At 37.9% G+C, this 27134-nt stretch overlaps 1 protein-coding gene across 1 annotated transcript; it reads left to right on the top strand.

Annotated features, from left to right (window-relative positions):
* LOC104166194 (coiled-coil domain-containing protein 169-like) lies at window positions 1-25598 on the top strand (the record flags this gene model as incomplete). The annotated part of the gene is given in 9 exon segments (XM_009706043.1): window positions 1-57; window positions 3104-3252; window positions 4665-4747; window positions 5210-5320; window positions 5413-5453; window positions 17741-17839; window positions 18034-18087; window positions 21925-22001; window positions 25496-25598. Coding segments are annotated over 9 exon segments (774 nt in total), but the record flags the coding sequence as incomplete, so codon positions are not given.
* Window positions 25599-27134: the final 1536 nt, after the last annotated feature.

Below are 27134 nucleotides of genomic sequence, written 5' to 3'. Positions count from 1 at the left end.
GCAGCTTTTGTGTTCAAAATGGCACAAAAAGGAGCTTGGACATGCTTGCACCAACGTGTAAGCAAATAGCCTTTTACTAAGTCTCCTCTACAGTAGTGTGTCAGTGTAATATATCAGTTATCCTCTGCATGCATCAATTCTTCTACCTGACACACAATCCTGATATTGTAGGTGTTCAGGTAAAAAGCAGAATGGTATTGGCTTTGTTTCACTGCTCTGATTTTTTTTTTTTTAAATTAATGAAAAACTGGATTCTTGATGTACCTTAAATTCTTGCTAATATCCCTGAGAATCTTCTGCAAGACTGGACCCAAAGTCCAGGACACATTGTGAAGTGGTGACTTATTTGCTGATGAAAGGAAAATATCTATTTAATAAAAACCTTTGTTGTGATGGCATGACAGTAAAAAACTTGCTACTCCAGGTGGATTCTGCAGCTGTTTCCCTTGTGTATCTTGTGTGTGTAAATAGACAATACCATTATTGCCAATTTCACAGAAGTTATTTATTCAGCCTGTTAATGCCCAGGCTTGTTAGACATCTACATCTAAACCAGTGACATGTATAGTCAATGAATACAGAAAGGCGTTTGGAAGGTGTGATTCATCTGACCTACTTTGGCTGGCTGTTGTAGCATGAGATGGCTCACACCCTCGGAGCTGCCTCTTTCTCTCCGTTGGGTATAAAACAAGCTGAGGATGACTGGCTTGCAGATGGATGTCTGCATTCCTTCACAGCCATCTCACTCTCGTCATCTTTTTCCTGGCTTATTTGATTATTGTGCCATGTAGGCAGTTTGCTAATGGCCCACCTACCACTCTCATTTAACACTCGTGAAGAAGAGATTTTTACTTCAAAGAATAAATTGAATCATCCATGTCCGTAAGGGGTCTGTACCTAAAGTACCTGCTGATTCTCAGTGATCGTGGATGTAATACTGTGAAATCTTTCAAAGGCTTTAATGCAAGTCAGCTTAAATCTGACTCTGAATTAGTGTAATCAAGATACAGGTTTTGATTGGGAAATGTCATGGCAAATGTTTCTGAGAGAGAGTGAAGGCACATAATACTGCAGTATACTTCTTAATAGACAAAGAGGTCTTAAAGCCATATATTTATGCATGTCAGCTATGTATGAGTGTTGATGGAGTTGTGTGTTAATTCAGCTTGTGAGATTCCAGCTTCTGCGGCTTTCCTGGCAAGGAAAGCTGCAGCATTTTCCCAGCGCACCGCTGACTGCAAGTGTCAGAAGTCTGTAGCTTTCAATACTGTGTATGCTCTTCCCCACGGTGCCTTTTGCACTGTGCAGTATTGTTTCTGCTTTCTTTGTAGGTTCTGAAGGCATCTGTTATTCTGTCTTCTACAGGAATCGGTAAAGGTCTGCCATGTTATAGAGCTGACGCCCTAGAAGTGATGATTTGCCTTGAGCTTCTCCTTTAATGTTTCACTGGTTTCTCTCTCCACTATAGAAAATGGCTTCAGGCAGCCCTTTGCCCAATACATGTACCGACATGGAGATCTGGACAGCAAAATGTGCAGGAAAATGGCTTTCATCCTAAGTGGCTGTCACTTTCAAGTAAAATAACACCCGTACACTATCTTAAAAAGAAACTTGGCAATTTTTTTCTTTTGGCATTTCAATCACAGCCTTCTTATCTGAACTATGCCTTTTTTCTCCTTTTCTTCACAAGAGCTTTCTTGTTATGCTTAGCATGCAAGGATGTAGTTAAGTTCCCTTGATGACTTAAATGTGAGCTTCCAGGATTTATGGGCTTTCTTCTGTGAGGACTATAAATTGGCCATTGACGTAGGAAAGATTCATAGGCCTTGAATATGTCTAATGATGTTTAACACATATGAGGTTGCAGGTAAAGTCACACCATGGTCCCTCTGAGTACAGCCCACGTCTCTGTTTCGGCAGGCAGCAATATACAGCTGCGTTAAATGCACAGTAACAGATACATGGCTTGACTGTCACTTCCTATCACAATGAGAAATAACTCCAGAAATGCAAAATACTTCTATACATTAAAAAACTTAAGTATTTACCCAGTTGGTCAAAGTGATTTATTTCTACATCCCTTCTCTGTCAGGGCAGGGACTGTAATTTACTGCATATACAGTGACTAAAATTGAGAGGTTCCACCCTGGCTACTTTCTGGGTGCTCTTGGAGTATTAAATATTCAATAATAATTAGATTTTTTAAAAAACTGGTGTCAGTTGCCAAATGAAAGTAAAAATTTCAGTCAGTGTAGCAGTTACAGTCTGATACCTGACATTTTATCGCTCCCGTACATATTTTCATCAGGACAAATTTTCATCAGGACAAAATATAATTGGAAGTTGGCTGGCAGTTTTGCTAATGCTGCAGAGAGAATAATAAAATCTAATGTAAGAAATACTGTCTGTAGTCTTGGAATGGTCACGGAAATTAAAAACTGAAAACATTGGGTTTAAAGAAGTCATTCTTCCTGTGTTATCCCTGTGCATCCATCTAAGCACCTAGTTAGGATTTCTTTGAAAAAGAAAACCATTTCATTTTGATACAGCTCAGCTGTAGTTCCAGCATTGACTGTGTCTAATTTTCAGTGTTATTTCCTTCTAAAAATCCCATTTTAGCACTCACTGTCATTGTAATTTCCCGTTTTCCAAGCACTGAGAAGTTGATAGAAATCTGCTTTACCGAAACCTTATCTGTTTGTATTGGAATGATACCAGCAATGTAGTAAGATTTTGTCTTTCTTCTTCCTAGCCATCTGCCTCTTTCATTTGGAGAGGGAGCAAACAGACAGCAGCAATCAAATTTCCTTTGCTTTTCCTGCATCCAAGCTTTTTGTCTCCTGTGTTTCAAGTCTGTCTTTTGTTGGGGCTTTCACCACACCCTTTTTGTCTCCAGAAGTTACCAGTATTTTCATTATTTCTTTGCCTATGTCCCCCCCTCTCTAATTTAACATTGGTAGGGACAAAAAGAGCGATGGAGCAAGGTGGGATTGGAAGACCCAGCTCTCCTCTGCCATTTGAGATGTCTGTCTTAATGTGCTCCAGTGTATTTCTTGCACTGAAAGCTTACTTGAATTACCTTCAATTACTCTTTCTATTTGAGCTTTTCAGCCCTCCTTATTCCAGGCATACCTCTTCTGTTTCTTAAGATTGTTTGGTTTGCTTCTGCTTCTGCAGCTCGCAGTTGAAATCAGATGTTTCAAGCTGTGGAAGAGAAATGTCACCAACTGAATGTGAGCCTGAGTGCAACAGGTGATTCCATTGCGCAGTAATTAGCTCTGTCATCAGAGCTTTGATTTCTCATGGGCTAATTAAGTATTTCTTGAAGAGCATTTCTCATTATGAACAGATTCAGAAAGAGAAGATCCATATTGACGTGGAAGCTCCCCTTTAAAAAAAAAAAACACCAAGAAATAGGACAACACAATGATTTTCTCTCTTGCATGTTTTAATGAACTAGGCTAAGATTTAAATGACATCTGTTATCATATTGATATTGTAAAGCATTTTCCAAAGAGCCTTATTTGCAGAGTTGTGTTCTCAGTTCTTTTGAAATATCTCAATTTGGGCACTGAAAAATGGAGGCACCCAAGAACCATTGGTTGTTTTTTTAAATCTTAGCTTTCCAAGCTTAACTTTAAAGGACGAAACCACAACCTGCTCCTGTGTTGCACTGCATTGTGTTTTGCTCGCACCTATGCTGGTGTGGGCTGACTTTGTGAGATCTCACAGGCAGAAGCATTTCTCCATAAATATCTCCAAAAAGAACCAGGCTGTTGGCATAAATACGGTCAATAATTTAGTTAGCCGTAATTTCCTCTTGGCATGATTGAGATTGTATGATTCGTTGTAGCACACTAAACTACCATCTTAGCGCTTAGAAGGATGAGAGTCATTCAGCATGTTGTCTCATGCATGTGGGTGGCTTGTGCTCTCATCAAAGTCCTCTGCTAGCTTCTGCTTCTGGTCATACCTTCGAAGGCAGAAAGAGCCCAGTTTCCATGGTACTTGTCAGCTGTCTGGCTGCCCGACCAATACACAGAAGTAATCAATAGGAAAAAATATATTTTCCCACAAGATTAAGTTTAAGGTACTAAAAAAAACGGTGGCTTTAGCTCCTGTATTTTTTTGGCAACACTCATCTTACTTTAATCACTGGCTTTCTTTTCTGATAGTCATGATATATGGTATGCTTTGATTGGTTTTGTTATGGGTACAATTTAGAAAATGACTATTGATCATTGAGCAGTGAGTCAAAGTGAAGCATTAATTCAGAACTTCAAATAGCACATCTCTCAGGCATATTCTTGCTTCAAAAAACATATTCGTTGGGCATCTTATTTAGATGAAAAAGTAAGGCCAGTGTCTTCTCTATATTTGTTTAATTCTGATGATCTGCTAGACAGTTATTAAATTTTAGGAAATATTGCTCTTGTTTTTTTATGGAAGTAATTTTATTCACAAAGTAGTAATGCTTCTATTATTTTTAAGGCACTGTAGTATCCATAGAGAAAAATACATTAAAAAACCATGGGCAACATGATGTAATTATGTAGGAAAGACCAACAGATACTTCATCTGAAAATATGTTCAATTTATTCTTTTTAATTTTAATAATAGGATTAATGCAATAGCCAATGTATTGACTTCTCTAAATACCACAGGCAAATGCTTGAACTCTCAATATTTGAACTGAGAAATACTGTAACAGAACTGGAAAAAAGACTTAGCAGTGTTGAAGATGAAGGTAAGTGAATTACAACAGTCTCACTAGTTGATTGAGAAACACAGAAAATTAATTATTTTCGGAAGGCCCTACAGAGATACAAATTTTGTTTAGAAATTTAAGTTTTCCCTTTTCTAACATGACTATTATAGGTGTGATGTTGCAAATGTGAAATTAAGGAATGCTACACACTGCCATGTTAGTTTTTTGTTAATTATTCATGAAACTATGCAAAACATGAATTCATAGAGTTGGTTAATATTCTGGCCACAGTAAGCCCAGTGAAAAATTCCCTTGATTTATATTTTCAAGCTCTTTTGTATGCAGAGATCCTCATTATGAGGATTACTAACTGGCGACTTTCTCAATCTCTAGAAAAAATTGAAAAGATTATTTGAAAATGAATTTGAAAAAATGCTAACTTTTACTTGAAATGTCATGTAATAATCTGGAAAGCAGAATAACCCTGTGTTTGTTTTTAAGGTAATGAATGGAAAACCAGATATGAGACACAAGTAGAACTGAACAAACAGCTGGAAAGGCAAATTAATATTCTTCAAGAAAAGATGGAGCTTATTCGTGGAAATCCAGCAGGTAGAAATGGGTATTCATAACTGTTTTTCAATAGAATTAGTGATTATATATTGAAATTATATCAATGGGTCAAATTTTCTGCTTATTTGTAGATAAATTGTCCATTGTTCGCACCTTTGATCAAATGCCTGTGGTGAGTACTATGGCATTTAGTTGGTTAACAACGAATCGTAGTGTAATTGAAGAACTTGTATAATTTTTTTTTAATGACAAAAATATCAGCAGCCTGGTCTAGAAACCAAAACAATCAGTCCTGCTTACTTTTTTATTGTTTCAGATATGCAGTTCCTTATAGATTTATAAAGTGAGTAAAATTATTAAGTAGGAGGCATGTAAGACCTGAACGTTGGGAAGAATCATGTAGTGAAATTTTTAAGTGAGTGAATGTTGTGTGATTGAACCTGCAGTAAGGCATATCAGATGGAGTGAGTAGCTGGACTAGTTCTGTAAATAAATGGAAAAATTTAAACCTTGATCACAAAATCATGGAATCATTTAGTGTTTGACTACTCTCACAGTAAAAAAAGAACTTTCTTCTGATCACATGGAATTTCATGTGTTTCAGTTTGTGGCCATAGCCTCTTGTCCTGTCACTGGGCACCACTGAGAAGAGCCTGGCTCCCTCTTCTTCATTCCCTCCCGTCACTTATCTGTACACATTGATAAGGCCCGCCTGGGCCTTCTCTTCTCCAGGCTGAACAGTTCCAGCTCTCTCAGTCTCTCCTTATTTGTCAGATGCTCCAGTCCCTGAATCATCTTTATACCCCTGTTCTGGACTTCCTCCAGGAAGTCCATATCTTTCTTGTACTGGGGAGTCCAGAACTGGACCCAACACTTTGGGTATGTCTCACCAGTGCTGAGGAGAAGGGAAGGATCACGTCCCTTGACCAGCTAGCAACGTTCTTCCTAATGGAGCCCAGGTGGCCATTGCCCTTCTCTGCAGCAAGAGTGCGTTGCTGGCTTGTGGTCATCTCGTTGTCCACCAGGACCCCAAGATCATTCTCTGCCAAGCTGCTTCCCAGCCTGTCAGCCCCCAGCATATACTGGTGCCTGGGGTTATTTTGCCCCAGGGACAGGACTTTGCATGTCCCCCTGTTGAACTCAGCTTGATGGGATTCCTCTCTGCCTATTCCTCCAGCCTGTTGAGGCCCCTCTGAATGGCAAGACAATCCTCTGGTATATCAGTCACTACTCTCAGTTTTGTATCAGCTGTGATAACGTAGATGAACAGTTGCAGTAACATTTTGCATACTATACTTACAGGAAAATGCCTCATTGTACGCTAAATTTTTGCAACACCGAAGGAAGTGCCTGTTTTCATTGTTAAATTTTATTCCTTAATACGCTCATATTTCATGACCTGTATGTCACCAAAGCATAAAACATTTTTCTGTGATCTTGAGCAGAAAATGGCAAGAAAAAAACATCAAATATTCTGGCCATCGAGTCTTCTAAAGTAGTAAATGAAGTGAAAACAATGTTAGATTCAGGACTGTTTTTTCCTTAGTCTGTCATCTGCTGCAATCTTTTACTTTGACACTTTTTCTGCTTCTTACCCACTTTTACAAATAGGAAAGATAGATAAAGATGTGATGATAACTTGTAACAATAGCAGGTATAATGAACATTATGAGGAGGGCTCTGATGATTTTTATTCCATGCTTATGCTTACAGAAGTTTTTCCATCTGACTTTTTTGTGCTTCAGATTTTGAAGATTAATGGGAGTTTACTGAGCCTAGAGGAGGCTGCATGCCCTATTAGTGGGAATGATTATCTGTTGTAAGCAGGGTGTGAATAATTAACTGCTCTTTCTGATCTGATCCATGGCTTTCAGATAGTAAACATTCTTGCCAGTTTTAGTGCTGTCATAAAGACCATGGTGTTTTCTAGGTTGGCAGTATATATATATATTTTAACAGCTTATTAAAAAGAGAACAAAGTCTTTGCCATCCAACTTTCCTATTTCACAGAGTTGATTTGAAAATACAACTAGGATTGTGTTTGAAGAAAAGTCTTGAAGACAGAACATTGATCTAGAAAATGTACAGTAGAGTCTGCTTCAGACAATGTTATTCCTGGTAGCCTGTAAAGCACAGACTGGCATGCATGCTGACAGTATCGGAAGTGTTTATTTCCATCCAGTTGCTAGTACTCTCTTAACCAACCCAATTACACCTTGCCAAGCACTTGAAGAGTCATTGCCAGCAAGATAATCTCCTTCACCAGCAGCTGGGCTGCACCAATCCAGTACATTTCTAATCCCTACTAAATACTGCCTTGCCTCCTCACTGATGAGCCGTGGTTCTGAGAGGTTTGATTGCCATTCCCATAAATGAAAGAATGTCAGCACAACTGAAAGATTCATGCTGCCAGAAGGAGTCTAGAAGACAATTTGAAGAGTCCTAGACTTACTCAGTGACACCTAGGGAAATCTGGAGCCCGTGTGCCATGCCGTAGGTTTTTCTTCTGCAGTATTAAGTCCTTCCTTCAGCCTTCCAGCTTGGAGTGAATGCATTCTTCTGTTTGCTAGCCAGAGGGGAAAAAAAAGTGCTTAGGGATTTAGTCAAGTGCTTCATTTTTCCTTGTTTTGATTTTCAGAAGATGGAAAGAGGGGAACAAAATAGATGTGTTTTGTGGGCTTTGCTGGTTTGGTTTTTTTTTTTCACTGAAGCTGTCAGAAAAGTCAGTGTATATTTACAGATACTCTTGGAGGATGCAGAACTGCTTTTTTTTCCCTTTAAATTTAGGAGATAAAACATTGGTAAAAAAAAAAAAAACCACAGATGATTTTGTGGTGTTTAAACATACAGGTTTATCCAAATCCTTTTTATGTTTTTGAGAATTATTCAGAGGAGTAGGGGGGAATATTCAGCTTCTTCACTGGTGAGAATAAAGAGCAGATGTGGTGAGTGGGTGTAGAAAAACAAAGAGCTTTGCAGCCAGTCATCAATCTACATTTGCTCAAAGTAAAAATGCTGAGAGTGGGTATATATAAAATTGTGTGTGTGTGTGTTAAATCAAAAGTATACTATAATATTCCGCTTTCAACTTGCAGTTGCGTATGAATAGAAATATATTCCTATATGAACAGGAATATATATTTCCTATGCGTATTGCATAGGAAAATTTCTTCCCCGAAAGGGTTATCAAGCATTGGAACAGGCTGCCCAGGGAAGTGGTGGAGTCCCCATCCCTGGAGGGATTTAAAAGACGTATAGATGTGGTGCTTAGGGACATGGTTTAGTGGTGGGCTTGGCCGTGTTAGGTTAAAGGTTGGACTCAATGTTCTTAAAGGTCTTTTCCAACCTAAATGATTCTATGATTCTATGATGCTCTGTGGAAAGATGGCAAAGTGATTCTTCCAGCAAGATGATACAATTTCTGTAATATGGCAACAATAGACAGTAAATTTTGTTTTGAGCAACATATTTAGAAAATTAAATGGTATTTGCAAGTCTTTTTAACCTATGTTCCCAAGGAAGTTTGAATTATGCAGTTAGAGTTGTTAGAAAGACCTCTAATAAGTCTTGACTTCCTAAGCAATTTCAGCTGTATTTAACAGAGGAGGTATCTCAAAGATACTAGAGAGAATTATCTCCCTCAACTAGTCATTTAAGATCCTATCATATCCAACAGAAGGAGAAAAACATGTCTGTAGAGTAATTCCTCCCATTTAGAGATAGGTAGCATAAAATATTTTCTCGATTTCAAACACTACAGGGAAAATAAAAAAAAATTAGTCATCAGGGACCCTGGCAGTCAGCAAGCTATACAAACCTGAATGAAAGAGAAGAATACAAATGCAAATTCTGGAGTGATGAACAAGGAAGCATAGAGGATTTTCTGTGTTGATAAATTGCAATAATTGTTGCAGATGGCTTGCACTATTTTTGTTTTAGAATTAGAATTCTACTGATGAATGATTCCTTGCTGTTAAAAACATGCCTAAACCATTTAAATATACAATTATCGTTCTGAAGTCCTTATACGGACTTGAGATAATCCTTTTTTTTGTTTCAAAAAAATCATGTAGGTATCACATGACAGTAAATGCAGAACCAATACCTTGGACACACAAATTTTTACAGCCAGGGTTTAGAAAATCATTTTTGTGTACTGAGGGCAGATAAAAATAACCTAAGCAGTGACAAGCACAAGGGAGTTCCAACAGTGAAAACTGTTTAGTCAGTAATTTCCTCTGTATCCTAGTGAATAATAAAAATGTCATACAGTACTTCAGAAATAATTACAGAAGGAATGCCTTCTCTCTGAAATATAATGATGTGAATTTTACTTGTCTCTCTTAAACATGCTGCATTCATTTGTTCACATTTTTTCATTAAATGATTTTTGGTGAAATACATGCTCTCTGCTAAGCATAATTTCCCATATAAGCAGAAATAAAATTCTTCCTTTCTCTCACCATTTCTGCAAGAAAGAATCCCTAGATAGCGGCTTTAGTATGCAAATACTGAAAAACATACTGCAAAATCAGTTCAGAAGAGCACACTCCTGGTAGCATTGCCTTAGCAACGCTCTAGTTAAGATTAGCCAAGGAACCAAGGTTTCTGTGGTAAATCACCATTTTCAGGAACGTCCAGCACCATCGCTGAGAAAATTCTGACGTTAAGGGCCAGGTACTTGCTTTGCAAAGCTGCCTTTCTGAGTGACCACAGGACTGAGTCCCTCACACAACCACCTCCGGGTTTTTGCTCTCTGTTTTAAAGTGTAAGCAGAATGTGTGGCAGTGTCACACTGGAGAAGGCGTTGGCAACGTGACAGGAGGAGAATCTTGGGTTTATGAAAACACGCAGCGAAGACTTTGTATTGCAGTAGGTGTTAACTGCCTAGAAGCAACATCAGCACTTCATAATGGCGTAGGAAATGCTGACAGTTCTCCTAGGAAGTCAGTGTTAAATGAACCTTGTTGCTCTTGCTGGATTAAGTCAGCAGTAGCTCTATGGGAAGAAGAAATTCGGTATCCTATCTTTTCGTGAAACATGGAAGTATTTTGGAGAAGCTTCTGTAGTGTGGTCTGACTGCCCTAAACTGTATCCTGCCTCCTCACAAACTTCCCCTTCCTACTCCTTTCATCTGACCTCAGACAAGAATTTTGGATGCCTCCAAGGGACCTTTTTGATTGGCATTTTTTCCTTTCCTTGTAATGTTGGCATTAGTTGTTCTTCCTGGTGGCCTTCCACAAACCAGCAGACTGTTTTACTCAAATCACTTTGTGATATTCCCAGAGGCAGGATACACTTTATATTTCAAAGAAAACAATCAGGGAAAAATCTTGCAGTCACGTGACAGTATTAGCTGGCTGTTCTCAAGAATTCCTTAGCAATTGACTGAGACCCTGGGATATCTCCAGAAAAAATGTATAAAGAAGCAATCTCCAGCCTTTTTCAGGCCTACCAGGAGAGACACTAAGTGAAACATTTCAGAGTCAGGAACAATGTGTTCTGTCAATCTGAACCATGGCAATGGAGGTCTCCGTTTTAATTTCCTCCTCCCCAAGTCAGCAGATAACCTCTATGAGCAATGCTGTGGAGACCATTGACATCAGGATTTAGGGTAGCAGTGTCCACACCTATTATGCTGAAGGAGCCTGAACTTTCCAACAAGTCTCCAGGCTCATTTCTTTACCCTGGCCGTTGCCAGTGTTTGGTGCAAACAGGACATGCTTGCGTTCATGTAGTTCAACTCTTGGTCTGGTTTTGAATATAAAGCTGATGCAAACCACAAGGTGGCACTTGGCATTTAGACAAGTACAAGGAGCCGTTCTTCAGCTGTACTGAAGGCCTTATAGGATCTAGTGTATATATATCGAGTGCATATTGTATGTAGAAATATGCTATGGTAAATAATTTTTATGTATAATTTTTTCAGTAATATATGACTAGTGCGTTTATTGATATCAACTTAAAATCAAATTCTGTTATAGTAAAACTAAAGAGGTACTATTGCTTTTTGCTCTTGATGAGTTTAAAATGATATGTTAAAAGATTCAGCTAAATCAGCTGATGAACGTCAGCTTCTAGTGTTGGAGGGAAGGGAGTTTACTTTCTAAACAAAACTTCATTTGATTTAAAATGTCAAGTGGAATGGATTGCAAAGGCTTCTTGTGGTGTTGTTTTTTTTCTACACGGCTGACAGATATATTGCTTCTGTTCTAACTCATGGAGAAAAGTTAAAGAGGATTAGAGCTGAAGCAAATTGCCATAAGGATGAATAGTCTCTATGAGCTGGGCTCTGATGAAAGCAAGTTTGAGCCTCTTGATGATATCATGGATTTGTCACCTTGTCTGTTGTGAAATGATTGATAGAAATTGTGACCTCTGTTGCTACTCGTAGCAGGGCAAGGAAAAATCCAGAATGAAGGCGACTTATGTGGGTGGCCTTAAAATTCAGCTGCAGTATCATTCTGTATAATTTCATTTTCTGGCAAGTGTTAAGCCAAATATGTAACTTCAGTCGAATGAAAAGGAAATTGTGTGAAGAAAAGAAGAACTGGAGAATTGGCGTTCCCTTTGTGAAACTCTGGGCTTTGGTCACTGCTGGACACAAGACTTAATGTATCGTTGCTCTGAGAGTGAATCTTGCTAAGCCCTGCAAAATTCCATTACATAAAGAAAGTATTCATTTAAAATCTTAGTGTTTCTTTTAGTTTACCAGCTTGCTCAGAATGGTTTGACATGGACCACTTATTGAAAACTAAGGATCTTAAATTCAGGTTAAATCCCTTAGTCAGCTTATGTCTCCTTTTCAGGAATACATTGTCCAGCTATTCAAGGCTTAGTAGAAGAACTTGTAATAAATGTAACTTAAAAAACATTTCAATATTCAGTTAAACCACTTCTGAAAAGCTTTTTTAGAATTTATCTTACTGGTTCATCCTGGAGTTTGTTGACAGTTACTCCTTGTGGGAGAGTGCTGCGTAGCTGGAAGGCTCCTCCTGCTTCCCTTGAGCTCTCAGTGGTCCCTGCTTTGTCTTGAGGCTTTTCTGTGCTCCAGGAACTTTGCTGCAAGTCTGTGTTACGGTATGCTTTAAGCTCTGTTTTCTTTGAGCTTTTGCTTTTGTGTTGTTTTACCGTATTAAGCACTAAGCTGATCATACAACCATGAGCAGTGAGAATTGAATCTGTTTCAGTGAGGTTTCTTTCTGCTTGCTTCCTAGAGGATTCAGGAAAGGCAAATCCAGCCCTTAATGATTTGGCTGAGTTCATACGCTGGTGTTTCTCACTTCTTGATAGGTATTGTTGTGCAGCAGCTAAAGACTTCAGATATCTGAGGTCTCAGCTAGTTCTTCAATTACTGCCTTGAGAGTACAGGTGGGAGGTAACTTACAACCAGTTCTGCCTTAAGTGGATCTCTAGAACTTCTTTGAAGTTTTACCATTTGAAATTTTCTTGTTTGTTTTTGAAATTGCATTTTGTAGTGTTTGAGGACTTGGAGTGGTCTTTTAGTAGGAATGTTGGGGTTGCTAGATTCCCATAAGAACTTCAGTATTGCCATTCTGAGCTCTGCATCATTAATTAGGTGTGTGGGCCCAGGAATAGAAGTCAGAAGGCTGAATTAGCTGCCTAAGTTTCCTAGGTGTTAACTGGGAGAGAGGCAGCTAGATTTGGATTTCACAGCAGAGTGCGCAATAGAGATGGAAGACCAATGGAAAGTTGGTAAGAAACACCCAAGAATTGTGTCTGAAATCCTGCCTCCTTTCCAGAAGCAGGCATGACCTTGCAGCCTTTCTCACTTGTTCCTTCTCCATCCATGTAAATTTTGCATTTCTGACTGATTAACGGCCTGGCTTCAAAAATTATCTCAGCACTAGTTAAGTATGATGGCAAGGGCACCCTCAGGATATGACATGCTATGAATTCAAGCTCTTAGAGTCACAGAGGACTAAAATGTATCTCATCTAATTTCTTTGTGAGTTAATGTTGAGGCTGTTAGGCAGAAGAGGATTCCTTCCTCGTGTAATATGGATGGAGCGTGCTTCTCAGGTTGTGCATGTCAGTGCCCCATCACGGAGATGACCACCAGGAAGCTTTACTTTGGGACTTCATAAAGGCTTTCAGCAGCAAACTAAGCAGCTCAATTAAGCTTGTGCTTATGGACAACGACAATGGCAATGGCTCAGATGCCTGTCTAAGTTATATGACAAAACCAGATGTGAAGAATATAAGACATTGCATAGATTGCTTTATTAGCATTAGGATGTTAAGTTCTGCCTAAAGTGCAATTTAGACTCTAGTCCCTTTTTGATTCTCCTAATCTGTAAATTGGGAGTAATTTATAACTTTCTTATTTCACAGGAGAATTTTAAACATAGGTACATTACAAATTATGAGGCAGCCAGATACTGGAGGGATGGTAACTGTATACTTCAGTCACATTATCAACCTATTTCGGTCTGCTTGCTCATCAGAAGCAGCGTAGTACACCGTTTACTTGCGGTTGGATATCGGCCTTGCTCCGGAGCTGAATGAACGCCCAGGCATGTGCACTGGACCAGCTGCATTGGCAGTAAAAAATAGGCAGCGCTTCTGGAAAGATTAAATGAAAAAAGATCTAAAAGTAGTTTATTTTGTAGGTGAAAGAACTCAAAGAAATTAGATGAGTGCCGTCACTGAGGAGATACCAAATTGCTCTGTTGTGAGCTGCAACGCTAAGTCTTGCCATCATACATAGCACTGATGGACAATCTAGTGAGGAAATACATAGTGGGCTGTGGGTTTACATAGAACAAATCTGGAGAGCAGCATGAACTTTTGTATTTACTATATTTAAGCTTACTGTGGTGGTACAAAATATGTTATAGGTGGTACAAAATATGCTGTACAAACCCCACTGTCCCATGGTTATAATCTTTAATGTGCAGTCAGGTCAAGAAGGCAAAAAAAAAATACTTTCCTAGGTTGATCGTGCTGAGGCCTTCTTTATCTGTCTTATTTAATACTGTACAGACACTGATTTTGTAATGAAATAGCACATGACCCTAGTGGAATTTAGCCAAATCTTCTCTTTAATCTGCAGCTTACTTTTTCTTCTTGAATTGGGCAATGTTGACTGTATTGACTGTAGGAGCCTTCTGTATAAGGACAAAGACTTCATCTGCATCCAAGGTACTTCTGCTTTAATTAGGAAAAAACAAAAAAACCCAATTCTTTTAGTGTGTCCAGTGTGTCTGTTGTAACAGATTAAAGTTAATAACAGTTCAGTCATGTGTGAAACATTCTTGAAAGATGCAGCTCTTCTGTCCAACTTTTTTTTTTAAAAAAAAAAAAAAAAAAAAAAACAAAACAGAAAGTGAAAGGATTCAGCTATTCTGACTAGGGAGATGCTTGAGGCAGAAATAAAAAGAAGCGAAAATTCTGAAACAGATACTTTACATGGGGGCCGTAAGCAGACGAATGGAAGAACCTGACTAGCCTGAAATGTAATAAGATTGATAATGAAAACATGATGGGATAACAAGTATTAAAGGTATGCACTTGGCAGGAAAGATGAAAACAGAGACTGACGTGGTATGTAGCAGATGGGAGAGGCTTTTACATTAATGTTGTTTGTTCTTTCTTCATCACCTGTTTGGATTGATTCATCTTGAGGATGGATAGGAAAACAAATTTTAATCATAATAATATTGGGAAATAATATTGAAATACATATTGAAACAAGATGACTCATTTAAATGTTAGGACACCAATATTTTCTTTTTTATACATAGATGTCTACCTCTTGGCTAGATCTTTAATTCACAGAATCACAGAATCGATTTGGTTGTGCAGATCCCATTAATACAGTCAGCTGAGTATAAAGAGTTGTATCTAGATATATCTAAGTAGGCATCTTCAGTGGAATAGTTGTGCAAACAAAGAGACTTGCAGATGTTTCGGTGCAGGGTAGCCCAGTGTAGCTCCAGGAGCACATGTGTCTCCTGTAACCCATGTGTCATATCTGCCACACATGAATGTCTTGGACACTCTAGGGCATCTCAGATGGCACCTGAGTTGAGCTCTTCAGCTGCTCAGCTGAACGAATGGCTGTGCATCATTGATTGTATTGACTGTGACTCTTAGTAGGAGCTTAGTTCACATATGGACACTCAAATGTAGATGTCCTCACCTTAGAATCCCATCCATACATCGATTATTAGATTACTTCCAGAAATTGCATTGTATGTGATACTTGTAAGTAAAGACTGAAAACCAAGTGCTAGTAATAATGATGGATTAGAGGATGTGACAGTTAACACATTTTTATCAGAAAATACTGGATAAAAAGGAGGGAATGCTGTTTGAGATTTTGAAAATCTAGAAGAACATTGACGAAAAGCCAGTCAAAAAAAAGTCAGATCACGTGATCATAAATTCATTCATTTTAAATTAAACATGTATCTATTGCCTAAGTTTTCAGTAAAGGCAGAAACAATAAAATGCAGGACAAAATAGGTAATGTCAACAAGTGCTTGGAAGAGGAAATGTCAGTAACCAAATCCTAAGGAAAACTCAAGGAGCTGGATATGCTTAAATTGAGGGAAATGGGTAATCTGCACCTTAGGATTCTGAAAGAACTGGCTTGCTACATCACTGATCCGATAGCAAGTGGTTTTAGTAAAGCTGTGGATGATGGCATTGGAGAAAAGCAATTTTTTGTTGTTGTTTTAGGATAGAGAAAGAGAGGAATAATTGTTGCAAAACGAGACTGAAATACGGATTTATTAAGAGTGGCACATGGCGGGCAAACCTGTTGACGTTCTGTGATGAGACAATAGATTTGTTGTTACAATACATATAGTTATCATGTTCACTGTGACCTCTGCTAAAGATACCATGTCACACAGGAAGCAACTGATTAATTTGGAGAAAATGAAAATTAGTAGATTTATTGAAGGAGTAAAGAGCTGGCAAATGGAACATGATAGTGGTGACTAGTGGAGGAGGCTGCTGGGAGAGTACAAGCAGAGTTCTTCCAGGACCAGGTTTAGGACTGATCTTAGCATTTAATGCATGACCTTGATCCACAAAGTAGAAATAGATTATGATATCTTTCTTCTGATGCCAATTATGTAATATAATAGGGATCTAGATGTTGTTTAGAAAAAGAATGACACTGAAGACTAGATTATTAAAAATGGGATTAAAATTTAATAGTGTAGCCCAAAGGATTTAGGAAATAGTAAACAAATTGTTATGAATTGAAAGCTGATCACCTGGACATAGCTGCAGAGGAGAATCTGGGTATTCTAGGTGATCCCTTGTTGACCGTAAGCCATCACCATGCAGCTGTGGAAAAGGAAAATGCAATCCTAAAATTTCTCTGTACAGATAAAGAAGTATTACTGACATTGTTCAAGGCAGTGAGATGGCTTCTGGAGTACTGCATACTCTAGTACAGTTCTGTTCTCCAACCATAAGAAGGTTGAGCTCCAGCCTGGTGTACCAAGGGTTTACTATGATGATTAGATGAAAAGACAGCCTGCTGTGTGAAAGAGCATTTTTAAAAGCTCAGCTTATTTATCCTAGTAAAATGTATGTTGAAAAAAGATGTTCCTGTCTTCTGTCTTACATGCTGGGGGCAAACACCAGGGAGGAAGAAGAACAGTTATCTTAAAAATCATTTAAATACAAGAACAAACAGGTATAAACTGACCTTGAATAATCTAAGACAAGGAATTAAAAAAGCCATCTACTATTAGAGCCTCTCAATAAGAATGTCTCTACTGGATGAAGTGGATCAATTTATGAAAGGGATTATGAGAAGCAGTTTCCTGTGTTAGAAATGGAGGAGGACCTTCTTGGGTGTGCGTTCTACTTCCACTACGCAGCAAGCAGAGAGGTGGCCGCTGCCAGTGACCAATAATGGATTCTACCACTGTTACTGTAGCTCATCCCAACTGTAGACAAGGTAGATGGCTACACACCTAAGACAGATAGTCTCCCCACAAAATACTGCTTTCTAACCAAGTTGTTATGAGTTACCTTTGACATCCCGTGGGCCTCTTCAGCGGGTCCAGCAGCTCCTCGGCAAGTGGTTTGAAAATGAATGTGCAGGTGAGATCTGAAATCTTCCTCCTACTAAAAAGGAGCCATCAGAGTCTTTGGTTAGAAGGAGCAATTCTGGCTGGTCACTAAAAGGTGACTTTGCTAATCTATCAAGGAGCAGCAGTGTGGAAAACCATATCTGTATCATTTTAACACAGTGGAAATGTGTAGTGCATAACTGATAATTGTAGCATATGGTTAATTGCTTTTGTCTCTGCAGTGTGCCAGCCAGAACCATGTAAACAAAAAATGCACAGGAAGCAAATAGGATGACAAACATCGTAATGCTTGAAGAATGAGGACTATGATGATGGTGATACCTTTATACAGAATGGAAATATTTGTAAAACATTGTTTTATTTGCTATAACTACAGGGTTCCTTAAAGGAGGTTCTTAAACAACTAGAAGAAGAGAAGAAAAGTCTCCAGAATCAGCTAAAAGACTATGAACTTAGACTGGAACAAGAAGCAAAGGTTTGTAGTCACTGTATGCCTCCAATCTGTAAAATTGTTGTCTGACAAACAATGTATGTGGAACACACAATAGAGTAGTCCCACAAAACATGTCACTGGAAAAAAGCTCTGTTGTATATTTATTTCTTCCTGTATGATTCAACTTCTAAAATATTTTGCTTAATGGTAGTCTATATCCTTCATTTTAACTGTAGGCTTACCACAAAGCTAATGATGAGCGGCGCATGTACCTCTCAGAGATCTTACAGGTAAGAAAAATGTGCGACTCAGTATCTTTTAAAAATCATTATGCATTCTTAATATAGCAACAACATCTGTTAACACCATTAGGTCAAAGTCTTTTGTCACTTCATTCATCTGCCAAATTCATTACAAAAGGTGCTTTTTAAAAATTTTGAGAGCTGGAAATTGAAGAATTGCTACAGTTTATTTATTTTAAATACTTTTTTTTGCTTTTGTATCAATTGGAGTCTCATTGTTCCCAAGGATAGTCTAAGCGCCCTTAAGTGAGAAAGGTGAAGCAATTTTCTGATACTTGCTTGCCCATCCATTAGTCGAAAGACTGCTATGCTAGTTTAATGTTTCAGTTGAAAAGAGCAGAACCAAATAATTAGCAGTAGGTAGTGACACCCACCTTAAGTCGCAATTCCTCTTTTTCACATTTCTCCTTTTTTCTTTCAAAGACAAACTAGTCAGCCAGCTCAGAATGACAACATGGCACATACTGCAATTAAATTTATAAGATAAGGGATAAGATACCTTGTTTCGGTGAAATCAGAGATTAAATTTTATTGCTGCGAGTTATGTAATACATAAAAGTTGATACCACAAACTGGAGGAACCTGTAAAGGAACCTATAAAGATTTCGATTACTTCTTATTCTGAGAGAGCTCTTAATTCCTGAATAATGTAAAAGTAATAGCTTAGTGTGACACTCAGGAATGACTGTCACTGAATCCCTGTCATAGCTAACTGGGGTGAAAGGCTGTAATTAGCAGTGTTTCCATGTATTTGCACAGTGGGTAACTGATTGTCTTACGTAGTTCATTGCTGCTTTGGGAAATCTGAAAGAATTGCTTAAACTAACTTTCCAGCATGAAACCAAGAAAAAGCCCAGGAAATGCCCATGATAACTGTTAATATCTTTGCGTTACCAGTGAAACTGGGAACTGCTGGAGGAAGAAGGTAGGAAATAAAAGATGCTTTTATTACTGAACATGCTGGCAAAAGGAATGCCTTTGTTCAGCTGCCTAGAAAAGCACTTAAACATGCATAAAACATTATTTGAAGTGAGGTATATGTACTGGCATGTTGCTTAAATTGGGCATTAGGGACTAGGATTTTGCCACTGATACTCAAGGTACTTAGTGCATTCTATTTTCTGTAATCAATTATTTGCCCCCATGATTTCAGAACAAAATAACAATCTTCAGATTAATCTCCCTATGTTTAGTTCTCTCAATGTTAAACAGCCAATTTAAAGGAGTTGTAGAGGGATCCTCTGTAATCTCTGGACAGGGAAGCGTGTTTAAGGTGCAAACCATCACACTTGTTTTAGATCAAGATGAAATTAATTTGCCAGGGACTTACCTGTTTTTCTTCCTGAACTAAACTGAGCCTCGGTGAGTAGTTTAGATATCTACCTTTTACGTTGCTAATCTGAACATGGCAGTCAACCTAATCATGGTTTACTGTTGGTTGCAAAAGAATCAGTGGCTCATCCCGTCCCTTCAGATCCTCTTCTGCTATGACTTTGATTTGATTGTTGCTTTTATTTTATTTTACAATCTGCATATGTATGCTCTTCCTTTTAACAGTTCATTTTAACAATAGAGGCAGAAGTAAACTTACATTCAGTCCAGACTCTTTCAGCTGTATTAAACTTCCAGTGTTCTAGAGCCTGCACGGTAATATTCGCGGCAGTTGAGTTAGAAGGATTTACCCATAGGCTACCATTTTCCATACATTCCAAAGTAAATATACTACACGATATTGTTATCTTGTGACAACAATATATTCCAGTGACACTCTCTTAGTTACAGAGAATGGATATAATGTCTTTTTAGGCCTTTTTTTCCTCATTATGTTTATGCTTTTCTATAGCTCACAGTAAAAAAAACAACCATAGAATGGAAGTTTTACTGGTAGGTGTTAAAAATCCCAGATGTTTTGGGGTATTTTCTACTTTGTTTTGGATCCTTCCTGAAGCCTGCGGCAGAAGCAGAAGAGAGAGAAGCTTCTGAGCAGCCATTTCTTTTATTTACCTTTTTTATTATAGAGTGCTTTTCTGCTTTTTTACAAAATATATGTATCTTCTGAGTGCCTTTGTTGTTTGTCTTGCCTGAATCCATATGGATATAGTAAATTTGCAATAATAGTTTTAAAATAAATTAAAGATTTCAGAAACTTGAGAGCTCATGCTAGAGGCACCGATGGTTTATGGTATATACTTGTTTGTTTTTTTTGTTTTGTTTTCAGTCTGAAAAAATGTTGGTTTGGGGTTTGGGCTTCAGAAATCTCAAAGCACTTTCTGGTGGTATTCAGAAATTGGTTCGAAAAGCAGGCACAGAAGAACGATAGCAGATCTTTAAAAGGACCGTTCTTTCAGGCCAGATTTTTACCACAAACTTTTACTAGCATAGTTGAGTCCAGCTTGTGATTGGGATTTCTTTGCAGAAGAAGTCCACAATTATAGATGGGTACAGCTGGAAAGCTGCTTGTGCAAGGCTCATTTGAGTTGGGATAGGCCTGGAGTAAACTGTACCAGCAAAAACAGTGCTATGGATAATAATTGTGTATACTAGCACTCTGTATTCATATAAATTAAAAAAACAGTGAAGGCAATCATAGCATAGGTCTTGCCTCATGTGTCACAGAATCACATCCGCTCAGAAAGGTGATAAATTATACTAGCCATCATCTAAAGATGGGTACTAGAGTTCCTTGGGTGCAAAAAATTTCTTGCCTTCAAGAAAGTAAATCTGTGCAGATCCTATTCCATTTTGACGCTTGCACTCTGAAAAGACTCTGCTTTAGTTATAGCTGACTTTTTATGACTGGGTCGGGAATCCTTGCCTACTACATTGTATACGTGGAAGCACAGTAGAAACCGTTGTCTTATAAGCAGTGAGACATGCTTCTTTTCAGTGCCAGAATTTTTTCTCACAAGTGCAAGATCTTTTCGCACATGCTATAAAATGTAATGTTGTAATGTAATGTAATGTAATAATCCAAACATTAAGCCTTGTTTAGGTAGCCCCAAAATCTAGCTCTAGGCTTTCAAAAAGTCTTTAGTGGTCTGGTGTAGCTGATACTTTGTATATCATGATTATCATATATTTATTATGTGTTCCTAATGGCTCTGTTTAAAGGGTCTGAGAAAATTCCATTCACTTACACTAGACACCCAAGTGTGCACAGCAGCCAGACAAGCCCTAAACCGTCCGCGTTTTCTGCCCATGGCGTAGCTGTCCCTCTGAGAGATAGTTCTGGTAAAGGCAGCTGAATGAGCCAGCAAGTGCTGGCTGAGAAGGGAACCCTGAGAGCTAAGGAACAGGAGAACCAACTGATTTAATCCTGCTCAGATTCTGTTAAATGTAAAACCAAGGGTAATAGCTGTTTGTTTTTCAGTATGTCCAGTAATGTAGACTTCCCGAGTCTGCAGAGATTTCCATGCTGTGTTAATTTTTTTAAAGTAGCTCCTGTTCTTCATTAATATTTTAATCATTCAAAAGTACAACCAAGTGACTATAATTTGTTTTGTTTCTCATTCAGGGAAGTATGTTAGAAATACAATGCTTCTTCATTGAAAATGTGGAGTTATAGGCAGTATGACCAAAAATCCGCTGATTGAAATTACATATTCTTTGATCATCCAGCTTGATAAATAATGGTATTTTTCCACAGCAAGGGATTTTAGCATATGTTCAATTCCCCAAATCAACAAGGCATCAGTATAGTATGTGTTTAAAACACTTATGGCAGTAAGACCATAGTGGCTCCAAATTAGTTTGGAAATATTTTACTTTCTTAACTGTGATTGTGGTTAGGATTTAACTTGTTTTGTAAAAATTTGGCTATTGCAGACCTCAGCTACACTTAAAATTGTTGAAAGGCAAAAACCAGATGCTCTGACAGGCAAGGGAGAAAACCAGATACTGAGGTAAATTTCCTTTATCTTCCCTGTTTTCTGGTTTATTATTTTTTGCTACGTACTATGTTTTGAATATTGCAACTTTCTGTTCATGGTAAATATCACTGAGCATAATCCTACATAAAAAGTATTAATCTTAACATCATTTTTGATACTGCTTTTCAGTCAGTTTTATTTAATACCAAGTATGTTGCAATACTGAAAATACTTATGTTTAAGTGGCCTTTTTGAAACCTTACAATATGTCTGATGGTCTTCGCTTTCAACCTGTGTTTAAAATAGATACTTTTTTTCTATATTACTGCAGAGTTGGGAGCAACAAGTATACCCTTTAGTCCATTAAAAGTAATTCAATTAAATAAATGCCTTGCTTGGTTCTTTTTAGCCAATAGAGATTGTAAAGCTTTTTGTGGATGATAATGTGAGTGATTTTAGGTGACAACGTATAAAGGCTTTGTTGTTTAACAGATTTCTGTTTAGTTATATGGGTTAGAAATTTAAATTTTAACAGAGCCCACCTGCTCTGCACTATATAGAAATAAAATTAATTTCTGATTGTAGTGCTTGGAGGAGATCTATTTTTTAACTGAACTGAAAATGTTAAGAATATAAAGTACGAAGATTATAAGGAATCACAGCAAAAGTGTGTTGGACCCCGTACCCTGCCTCCAGTAACCATAAGTAGATACCTACAAAAGCGTGTAAGCAGGCAGATAAAATATTTGCTTTTGGAACTCTCCCAAATACTTTATATTTGGAGACTTCCTGAGCTAGGATGGTTTCTATGTATTTAGTATCTCATAGTAAATACTCTTCCATGAATCCACTTACCTATATTATTAAAATGAGCATACGCAATATGTATTTGGAATATCTGAAAATGTAATGAGTAAATTATGAGCATGAAATTGTGTAGACATACTGGCTTACCAACTTTATCCTTTCATACTGTGTAAGCACAGAATCACAGGATTTCATAAACTGGAACGGTGGATCTTCATGCTCCAGGAAAGGATATTAGTAGAATATGAATTAATGTAGTACAATATGAATTAAAGTCTGTAACTGGAGCTTCTTAATATAGAAAAAAACACTGTATGGGTCTGAGGTACCCCACGTATAGCCAGTGTGTTGCTTCTGGCCCCAGTGATGTTTTACATAGCTTATGTGGAGAAGGTTGGGAAGCTAGAACTAGGAGAATTCACTGTCTCTGCTGGGAGATTAAATATCATCAGCCAGATATTGAGATTTGCTGAGGGTTAGCACTGATCTGTGATTATTCTGGGGGTTTTCTATGATTTATTTTAGTAGACCATTACTTACCCTGAAATTATATGAGAGTAGGTTTCTGGAGTTTTCTTTATATCAAACAAAAGAAAATGAAGTGTCCTGTAATTTCTGGTCTCAGAAGATGCATATTGTAACAAAATATCTCCTTTCAGCCCATTTTCCCTCAGAGGATTTTTTTTTTTAACTTTTCAAATAACTTTATGCACATGAAGGGAATTGATCATCTTCTAAATTGTCCTTAGTACCAAAGGACCCAGTTTGCAAAGCATTGGCTTTTATAACCAGTGACTTAGAACTTTCAGGTCAAACTTTGGTCTTAGTTGGCAACATGGAAATAAGAATGGGGATTTGGCATAGTTTGTATTTTAAGGAAATACTAAAATGCAAGTAAGCACCCCTTGATCATCACAGGGTTAACACAGACATTGTTGTATCATTCCTTTTTAATTACGTTTTGATTTACAACCTAAAAGTTGTTCATTCAACCTGACATTAATGAGAAATAATTTCATTCAAATAAGAGAAGACCTGCATGATTGAAAAGAAATGTGTTCTTGAGAATAATTTGAAAATTTTCTGTCCAGAGTTCTTATCTCACTTCGTTGGCCTTGCAGAAAGCGCCTACCTTCATTGGATTTCAAACCATACTAAGAAACTATGCTTAATGTTTAACTATAGGTACAGGTATGGAAACCCTAACCTGTATATTAAAGCAGCACTGAAACATTTTTGAGTAATAATTGTGAACACTAAATGTTGATGTATTCAGTTTCCTGGCCATCCAAACATAGAAGCCAAGTTCAGTAGAGGTCCTTTTTATGGTATTTCACAGGACAAGAAGATGGTAGGCTAGCTGACAATTGAGAAAAACATGGATGTCTTGCTGACTCATGTCTCTGATACAATCTGAGCAGCCAATTTAATGTCATTCTGAGCCCATGCTGTTACACTGAGGCATATAGCAGGGCTTCTTAGCTCAGTTTCAACACTGCACTGGCTGCAGCTACCTGGCTTCCAAGTCCGTAAGTCCAGCTGGTTTTGAGTGGAATGAGGTTTTGCTGCCTGCAGAAATCCACACAGACAGACACTGTCTGCTTGTTCCATCTCTACAGTGATCTACAGATTAATAAATTGATTTTGAGTCATCAATTGATTTGAATGTGAGTAGTCAATTAATTATTGAACAAACTGAGACCTTGGGTTCTGGTCTTCCAAGCTCGGTGTAGAAGTAGCTCCATATCTCTATGGGGGCAGCTCTCCGTTCAAGACCCTGACTGCTTGTAAGAGCTGGAACAAAGGATGTGACCATCTCAAGAAGACAAGCAAGGCCTGGGGACAACTTTGTTGGCTGTTTGCCCAGAAATGTGAAACGTGCACAGATCATATCATCACAGCGTCTACCGCATAACAAAATATTTCTCTGGCTATCATCGTGACTATAATGATGTGATGTTGCGATACATTTTCCTTCAGAATGCCTTTATTGAGAAAGATGTTGAAACCCTGTATATTGTCATTTGAGTATGTAAAGTGCTGTCTGTCCACTGTAGTAATGAACAGGGAGAGAAACAAAGGTACGTTGTGATGACAGTAGAGATGCATGCTGCTTGGTCATGAGAATGACCCTTCCAGTTTGTGGAATCACCATTCCCCCCCCTGGAGATTTGTTTACATTCCCACTGATTTCTCTTAGAAGATCAAGGTGAAAACAGCTGTAGTAGGTTTCATGTAGGTGGTGTCTGTATCCGTGGTGCGTACCACTTCAAAAGTCTGCTGGCAGCATTTCTGATGGAAGATCATTGGCTCAAGAGCATGGGTCTCCAGAGTGGAATACCTGCAGAGAACTGTAACTACAACAACATTAAGTGTTCCATTTCCTAATGGGGATTATGTAACTGATGAAAATGTCTCCTTAGCCAGTTATCATTCTCTTTGTGCAAATATTTTAGTATTCTCTTCATGTTTTTCAAATGCCATCCTTTAGGTAAAAGGAATTAGTCAGGAATCATGAGATGAGAATTGAGTTTGTATGCAGAATAATCAGATGCTCTGCTAGCCTGCAAACCCAGAAATATACTTGTTTTTTCCTCTCTCAGGTTTATTAATTCACAATAGTAATCAGTTATGCAAATATAAAAAGCATGCAAATTTCTAGCAGTTAAAGCTTAAGGGAATGTGACACTTGATGACTAACTTCACCTATTTTATTTCAGAGCAAGATACAGTGTTGCACGAAACCCGAAGATGGTTAATCCTCAAAAAGGATCGATTAAAAAGACTGTAGGAGTGAAGCAGCTTCCAAAACTAAAGCACTGATTGAATATTAATGCCAAGAACTTCCAATTGCTTTTTAAAAAATTTAGCTGAAAGTTTCTAAATTGAAAATGAATGTATACATGCCTTATTATAATACTAAACCCGGATTGGCCTGTCTTCTTGGCAGCCTTAATGTAAGTGTTCTTCTGCCTAACAGAATTGTTCTTCTAGTTGCCATCTTTGTTCTGGTGATTTCTGACCCTTTCCATTCTGGTTCTCATCAGCAATTCTGGGTGTCAGGGAGTTGGAAAACCTTAAAGAACATGTAATGTCTTTATACACTGGGTAGATCCCTGAACTCTTTGACTACACAGCAACCATTGGAAAACAAAGAAGCCTCTAATGTTTTTGACCTCAATCAAGAAGGTGGCGGTGGCAGACTGATGTAACCTGGAGTATTATCTCACTACTCAAAATAGTAAATCTCAGATAAAATTCCATCCAAGGGCATCCCCATTCAGCATAGGCAGCAAAGAGAGCCTCACAAGTAGTCTAATGTTGGGACAGCTGAATGTGCCTTTCTTAGGCTTTTAAATAGCTTTTAAAAAGACCGACAGCATAGTTTACTAGCCAGTCTGATTTCTGACATGATACCATACAGGGGAGTCCCTTTACAGTTTAAAGTTGTTTTATATTCCATGAGCTTTCTTACTCTAGCAGAGAAGACAAAACACCTCCAAATCAAACTTTTTTCAAACCTGGCTTCCCACAGATCCTGTGTTGACCACCACTTTCTGTCTGCACGGTTTAGAAGCACGGCACCATTTCCAGCTACTTTAGACTAGTAATGGGTAGAAATTAAAGAAAAATTGAGACGTTTTATTAAGGATTCTTCAGAGCCTATCTTGTGGATGAGTTGTTTCTTTTGAACAGTATATACACATTATGTTTCCTGATATTACTGTGTTGCTATTTGAAATTTCAACTCTGAGATGAACCTTTGTATCCACAGTCTGGGTTCCCTAAAAATCTCTATGTATTCTTCGGTGGCACTGATCCTTGTATTTTTAGAGTCCAAAATAGTGCCAGTCTTTTAAGTCATCTCTTCAATGAAAGTAGAACTACTTTGTATTGTCATTCTTAAGCATGAAAGTATTGTTGCAGTTTCATTACCTACATTTTAGTCATTAAACGTCAGCAGAATTTTTTTTAAGTGGCAACAAGAAAAATGTTTTGTTAGTGAAGCTTCAAGCCTCTGACTTACATCTTAAAAGCTCTTGGCAGAGCAAAGGAAATTGCTTGACTGCCCTTTATTATTTCTAAGAGCATGCCTAGCTCTTTGCAGTATCTAATAAAGCTTTTTGCCTCTTTAAAAGCAGTACTAATAGTTCCTTATTACTGGCAGCATTAAAGTGAGGCTGTAATTAAACTCATACAAAAAGATCAATGATGTCATTCTAAAATGCAGAGAAAGAAGACCTGCAGTATTGTACAGCATATTCAGTATGGAACCCCCATTTTTTTTCTCTTGCATGATATGAGATTTATTACAGATATTTCATATGTTACCATGATGCACCTGGTATCATTCTTTCA

The sequence above is a fragment of the Cariama cristata genome, unplaced genomic scaffold (assembly GCF_000690535.1).
Source record: "Cariama cristata isolate BGI_N322 unplaced genomic scaffold, ASM69053v1 scaffold9728, whole genome shotgun sequence".
Classification (NCBI taxonomy): Eukaryota; Metazoa; Chordata; class Aves; order Cariamiformes; family Cariamidae; genus Cariama; species Cariama cristata.
Note: the sequence above shows the minus strand (reverse complement) of the source record. Positions and strands in the feature narration are given on the sequence as shown.